Raw genomic sequence first — 7602 nt, 5'->3', positions numbered from 1 at the left:
CGTTTGACTAAAAGTGAACGGAAGTGCTTTTTTTCACTATACTAACTTCTTACATTGTGGACTTTTTACACTTATAAAGCTCACTTTATTTACACTTATAAAACTTTTACGGTACAATTTGTTTACCGTAGTAATATGTTTTGAACTGCCACTTTTTCCTATATCCATTCCATTTTTTTAAATAGTTTTTATGTATATAGTTTAACTTTTTGCATCTTTATTTGATTGGACCAACTAGTATAAGTATTCTGTTAAATAAAATGCAAGAAATGCTACTTGTTCTCACCCCATTTGCTTTTTTTTTTTTTACATGCGGGTCAAGTTAAAGTTACCATGAAATCAAAATCAACAAGTATTATTTTTTTATGGAATACTGCGTTATTTATTTTACTCCCTCCTGCAGCAACATCTCGGAAGGTGTCAACCTGTCACTCACACAAGATCACAAACAATAGCGAACCACAACTATCCAATCAATTCCCAATAGCTAGTCTAAGTTTTTCTTGTTCAAGAAGACATTTTTCTCTGATATGTCACAGTAGGGAATAAAAGACTTAGCACAACTTCATGAATTGTTTACAGTTTTAAAAAATGTTACTTCAATAATTTGTGCAAACCATCAAGGAGTGTAGGAATAATATAGATCATTTCTTTAGTGGGGTCCTAAATAACTGGCTTTTTAATTTTTAAACTGTGAACAAATACATTTTTTAAAAATTATTCAACTTACCTGTATTTATTTAAATTTAAGGGGTTTTCTGCTAAATTAAACCATTTCCCCCAATTTACTCCAATGAGTCAGTGTATGAAAGTGAAGGATAGCGATTTTCCCCTCTTCATTTCCCAAGTTACTGCATACTGGAATGAGAGGTTCATTCACACTTATCAAATTAATATTGATTTGAAATAAGTTAATTTATTGGCACCACATGAAACACGTTTTAGGTTTAAAATATTTGAAACGTTGACACTGCCTTTATAAAGACTACTGTACAAGCACTACAGTATGAAAAGAAATTAACTAAATATATTCATTGGTGACATGGTTTTATTTAAAACAGTTAGGCTAAACAGTTAAGAAGAAATATAGTTTCCGTTTGTTCTTCACTGTAGTAGTGCTAAACTTGTGCTGCATTTGTGGTAAGAGCTTAAAGGGATAGTTCACCCAAAAATCTAAATACTGTCATCATTTACTCACCCTCAAGTTTTTCCAAACCTGCATGAATTTCTATCTTCTGCTGTACACAGAAGATATAACATTTGATGGACCCCACTGACCTCCATGAAAGAAATTACAATGTAAGTCAAGGGCCTGTCAACTGTTTGGATCAAAATATCGTTTGTGCATGTTTAGCAGGGGGAGGGGGGGGGGGGGAGGGGGGATTCAATTCATGCAGGTTTGGAACAACTTGAGTGAGTAAATGATGACACAATTAAACTTTTGGGGTGAACTATCCCTTTAACATGTGCGTCCAGACACTGAGACGATAAATAACGAGTGTGCTGAGTCATGGCATGCTCCTGCCGAGAGACTCTACATCCACTTTTATGCCCATATGTCGGCCGCTGCGCTTGCGTGTCGAGCAGGTGTTCAGCAGAGACCCCTAGCAACAACGCCTTGTACCGTACTTGTACTAACATTGTCCTTACGTGCATACTTACCAATGTTACTTAAATGTTTGTTAACATTAACTCCTCTGAGCTACAAAGTAAAAAAAAAAGAAGAAGAAGAAAAAAAAAAAAGGCCGAGCAGGTGTTACAAAACGACGTTCATGGTCGAGTGGTTTAGAGCTACTCTATCCTGGGTACACACTCTGAAGTGGAACTGCACCGTCAGACTGGAACATTTGCATGTCATTTTAATAGTGAACATTACCATTTGCACGGCTGAAATTAAATCGCCTGAATTACAGTAGGCTAACGCTACTTTGAAAAATGGTCTGCCTTTGTTTTCATTCACAAAGAGCACCAGCTAAAATAGTCAAACAGTTGTGACTAAAAGCAAACTCATATGGGAATGTTAGAAGTTATTAACACATTAAGTAATGGTTATTTTTTACATGTTGTTTTGTTTATTCTGTAGATAGACTATCTTTTTTATGCTGTTGGCAAAAGGGAGCAAATAAAAAAGTCTGCAGCCACACCATTCTCAATAAACGACATCTCACTGATATTTTTTATAAAAATGTTTTCGTCTAACAAAATACATATTTTTAATTAATTAAAAACAAGTTAAATGCTTAATATATAACAAACTGAAGTGATAAATGTGATTTTTACATTCCAACATGACCAGTAGATGGCACTCTCTGACTGATGCACACAAGGGCTTCTCTTCTAAAAAAAAAAAAGTCCACTTGTACAGGTCCTTCTCAAAAAATTTGCCTATTGCGATAAAGTTCATTATTTTCCATAATGTAATGATAAAATTAAACTTTCATATATTTTAGATTCATTGCACACCAACTGAAATATTTCAGGTCTTTTATTGTTTTAATACTGATGATTTTGGCATACAGCTCATGAAAACCCACAATTCCTATCTCAAAAAATTAGCATATTTTATCCGACCAATAAAAGAAAAGTGTTTTTAATACAAAAAAAAGTCAACCTTCAAATAATTATGTTCAGTTATGCACTCAATACTTGGCTGGGAATCCTTTTGCAGAAATGACTGCTTCAATGCGGTGTGGCATGGAGGCGATCAGCCTGTGGCACTGCTGAGGTGTTATGGAGGCCCAGGATGCTTCGATAGCGGCCTTAAGCTCATCCAGAGCGTTGGGTCTTGCGTCTCTCAACTTTCTCTTCACAATATCCCACAGATTCTCTCTGGGGTTCAGGTCAGGAGAGTTGGCAGGCCAATTGAGCACAGTAATACCATGGTCAGTAAACCATTTACCAGTGGTTTTGGCACTGTGAGCAGGTGCCAGGTCGTGCTGAAAAATGAAATCTTCATCTTCATAAAGCTTTTCAGCAGATGGAAGCATGAAGTGCTCCAAAATCTCCTGATAGCTAGCTGCATTGACCCTGCCCTTGATAAAACACAGTGGACCAACAACAGCAGTTGACATGGCACCCCAGACCATCACTGACTGTGGGTACTTGACACTGGACTTCAGGCAATTTGGCATTTCCTTCTGCCCAGTCTTCCTCCAGACTCTGGCACCTTGATTTTCGAATGACATGCAAACTTTGAGCAACAGTCCAGTGCTGCTTCTCTGTAGCCCAGGTCAGACGCTTCTGCCGCTGTTTCTGGTTCAAAAGTGGCTTGACTTGGGGAATGTGGCACCTGTAGCCCATTTCCTGCACACGCCTGTGCACGGTGGCTCTGGATGTTTCTACTCCAGACTCAGTCCTGACCCCCAACTGCTTCCGCAGGTCCCTCAAGGTCTGGAATCGCTCCTTCTCCACAATCTTCCTCAGGGTCCGGTCACCTCTTCTCGTTGTGCAGCATTTTTTGCCACACTCTTTGGATTTTCATGAGCTGTATGCCAAAATCATCAGTATTAAAACAATAAAAGACCTGAAATTATTCAGTTGGTGTGCAATGAATCTAAAATATATGAAAGTTTAATTTTTATCATTACATTATGGAAAATAATGAACTTTTATCACAATATGCTAATTTTTTGAGAAGGACCTGTAAGAATGATGCTGGACATTTAATAAAATACTAAAATACGAAAAGGACAAAGTACAAAAAAAGACCATTGAGCTCTTAAGACAATACATAAATAAACCAGTGTTGTTTTTGTGAAATGAAAATGTTTTTCATTAAATAAAATAAAGCTGAAATAAAGGAAAATACATTTTAGGCCTACTTTAGGCTATTTAGAAAGCTTAAATGAAAATTAGAAATGTTGCATTGGCATCTTACTGAAATGGAATATGAAATATGAATCATGATTAATCGCATCAAAAATATAAGTTTGTGTGTGTGGCTATAATTATTATGTACATGTACACACACATGCATGGATATATTTACTTTTATTTTTGGATTCGATTACCGGTAATCACGATTAATTTTTACACAGCACTATTATTATTATAAACTCAATTGCATGACACATGGGTCATGTGATGTCAACATGGCCGCAGCCATGAGGGGGCGACCCGCCTCATAATTCCTCTAGACTCTAGTCTCATGTGCATGCTATTTTAATATTTTTCAAATTTCATTCAGTATGAGTGTATTGAGAGGAATGAGTGAGAGGGAGTGGCAGTTAAGCTCTCTCTCTCTCTCTCTCTCTCTCTCTCTCTCTCTCTCTCTCTCTCTCTCTCTCTCTCTCTCTCTCTCTCTCTCTCTGTGTGTGTGTGTGTGTGTAATTGAGCAGCAATAGTTTGATGTAATGGAGGGGCTGGGCGAGTCAGTCCGCCTACACGGGCTTTGTGTTGATGTTCAGGCGGTGCAACAGCGCTGATAGTCCGCGACCAGAGCAACAACACAGTACAGCATTCTCAACACCCATCCTCCATATAGAGAGGGAGAGAAGGAGAGAGAGGACGGACGGTGTTTTGGGCGATTTGACTGTAAGGGAGTGGAGCTGGACTGAATCATGGCCACTTCTACGTCTTGCACAGGCTCCACATTGCTGCAGCCAATTAGTAAGATTATTGATCTGCCACTGGACCAGGTAAACTGTCACTTTAACTGGGATTTATGTTTTGCTTTTGTAATTTTGCCTAGCAAAGACCGCTAGCTGGTGTGAAGTCGTTTGCTGTAAATCCAGCACACTTAATGCGCACGTCTTCTACCGAGAACTGCATGATATAACTGCATGTTTTATACGAACATTGTACAAGCATATATTGTACAACATAACAAGCCTGAAATTCATCTTCGCGTATTTCATAACGCATTTTCCTTCCTGTAATTTTTTCAAAATATTATGATGACAAGTGAGTCACATGGTGCGTTCGTAAGCCAAATATGTTATCTGTAAAAAGGATTTGTAGCATATGCGCCTTCAGAGAAGTATCATGCACGCGAGCGCTCGTGAACCTCATGATGTTGTCTATGTAAGCAGCTCGATAGGTTTCGGGACATCGCCATAGTCACGATTTCGCCTGTGCTAAAACGACGTTCTGCAAAATAAGAGATTATATTTGGAGATGTCCTAAATACAATACTCTGTAACATGAATTACTGAAGCAAAAGAACCTGCCAGTTAAGGGTACGACGAGACGAGAGATGTTTTTCAGTTCCCCATTTAGTTAAGCCTATGTAAGATCTCGCTTAGAGGCCATGGTATTTAAAGTAGGATAATTTACTTTAAAATGTGTATGTTTTATAAAAGTCCAAAGGGTTTAATTTCATATCATCTGCTGTACTAGATTATATCTAAGTCTAAATAGTGGCAGGGACTTTGATTCATCTTAAGAAGTGACTCGAATCTTTTGAATCAGTTCACTAACTCGCTCGTTCCCTCAAGTTTTTACTTTTTCGATGGAACCAATATATAGAGAACATATATATATATATATATATATATATATATATATATATATATATATATATATATATATATATATTGTTTATTTTCTTTTGACAGACTGATTGGATATGTGCCCTCAAGCTGATGTAAATTGTTGCTGGAATCATCTACCTATTGTAGCTTTCTTGTATGGATAAATTATTAATAATGCCTCTGGATAAGCCATATCATGCCTCAGGTTAAGTCATCGTTCTTTCATAACCCTCCACTAAACAAGAGTTACATGGCCTCTGTTCACAATGCTGCTCTGTTACACTGGTGTGGAGGTGTGATAAAATATTCATCAACTTTAGCTGTTAAAATCTCAACTACCAAGAGGTTCATAGTAAGACATGAAGTGCTTTGATGAAAGCCAGTTTTTATCAATGCGATCTTGTATGAGGTTGGTTAAACCTGAATTAGAGTTCACATTGCTGATGATACAGATATTTTCATGACCAGACATAGATGGCAAGACCTTTATCAGTGTCAGTCACGTATGTGTTCATATTTTACAACATTACTCTTGCTTTATGTTGGCCCAGTGCATTTGCCGCTGCGCTCCTATCATACTTTTCAACTTCTTTGACCTCTTTGGTTGCCACCGCCCATCTCGTAATGCAAGTCCATGCATGAATGAGTCAAGAAATGCAGTCGTTCTGGAGTGTGTATGATACTGCATTTCTTTTGAAATGTCCAACTGCCTTCCCTCTTTTAATATTGAAATAAAAAAAAGTTGGGCGTGGAACCCAGCAGCTAGAGTGTTAATGACAACATTCCTCCAACATTAACCTATAGTCAAGATAAATCAAGGATGGAAATCCAAGCAAACAAGGTGGTTTTTGATCTTTAAGTCCATTTGGTTATGTTCGCAGCTTGGCATGCTTCTTCACCAGCCTTTTTGAATGAGATTTTGGCAGCCGTAAGCCTGTGAACCCTATCCCGATATGAGTTCGCTCCTGAACTCCTGTTAATGTGACAGGAATCAATAATTCACTCCGACCACATCATGAAACAAGCTGTCAGGGTTACCCCGTCCTGAGCTTTAGCCAACACTAGGGTGAAGTTATGTAGATCTGTTTGTGATTATGTAATATGTGGGGTGCCAGGCTGGGCTCAACATTTTGTTGTATCATGATGAGTGTATAATTTGAAACTGTTAATGTAGCCTCGAAAGTCGTCACTAAGGACATTTTCCAGTCAGCTGTGAGGATATCAGCTCATAGATCCTAAATCTCTTGTTTTCCTGCTTTGCATTTAGGGCAATATTGTTAGATTTACATTTAATCATTTAGCAGATGCTTTTATTCAAAGTGACTTACAAGTGAGGAGAGCAACAGAAGCAGTCAAACAAACAAAAGGGCAGCAATATGCAAATGCTGATAGGAAAGGCTTGATTCTCCTAATGTTGTATAAGGCAAATCAGCAGGACTGGGCAGTTCTAGCAATGCGGTCTGTGAAGTTTAACTGATCGTCTTTCACAACTCCAAGGTTCCTGGTTGTCCTGGATGGAGTTATGATTGAAAAACCTAGCTGAATGGAGAAGATGGGGTGAAGTGTCCGGTTGGCCGAGACCACAAGTAGCTCTGTCTTCGCAAAGTTGAGTTGAAGGTGGTGGTCCTTCATCCAACAAGAAATGTCTGTTGGATGAAGGACCAACAAGGCAGCTTGCCTTGTCTGTCAGGCAAGCCGAGATGCGAGCAGCTAACGTTGGGTCATCTGGTTGCAATGAGAGGTAGAGTGGTGTGTCATCAGCTTAGCATGTCTGAATGACAGCTCCTAGTGATGACATGTAGATGGAGAAGATAAGTGGTCCAAGCACTGAGCCCTGAGGCACCCCTGTAGCTAGATGTTGCAAATTAGACACCTCACTCCTCCATGACATCCTTTAAATGACCTAGAGGTAAGACTTGAACCATTGGAGTGTGGTTCTTGAGATGCCTTTTGTCTTGATGGTTGACAGGAGAATCTTTGTTGAAAGCAGCAGACAGATTCAGCTAGATGAGTACTGAGGATTTGGAAGTGATAGTTCACCCAATAGTTAATGATAGTTTTCCCAAAAGTGAAAAGTTAAGCATCATTTACTTACCCTTGTGTTGTTCCAAATCTGTATTGCTTGCTTTCT

General features: G+C 38.5%; 1 protein-coding gene across 1 annotated transcript in view; it reads left to right on the top strand.

Moving 5' to 3' along the window:
- Positions 1-4334: 4334 nt before the first annotated feature.
- The window catches only part of mboat2a (membrane bound O-acyltransferase domain containing 2a), a 71340-nt gene continuing 68072 nt past the window's right edge, over positions 4335-7602 (top strand). Inside the window, exon 1 of the mRNA XM_067455362.1 lies at positions 4335-4637. Coding sequence (XP_067311463.1) covers positions 4560-4637 — 78 coding nt within the window. The 5' untranslated portion in view covers positions 4335-4559. The remainder of the gene's footprint in view (positions 4638-7602) is intronic.

This window comes from Pseudorasbora parva, chromosome 10 (genome assembly GCF_024679245.1).
Source record: "Pseudorasbora parva isolate DD20220531a chromosome 10, ASM2467924v1, whole genome shotgun sequence".
Classification (NCBI taxonomy): Eukaryota; Metazoa; Chordata; class Actinopteri; order Cypriniformes; family Gobionidae; genus Pseudorasbora; species Pseudorasbora parva.
This window is presented reverse-complemented; position numbering and strand designations above follow the sequence as displayed.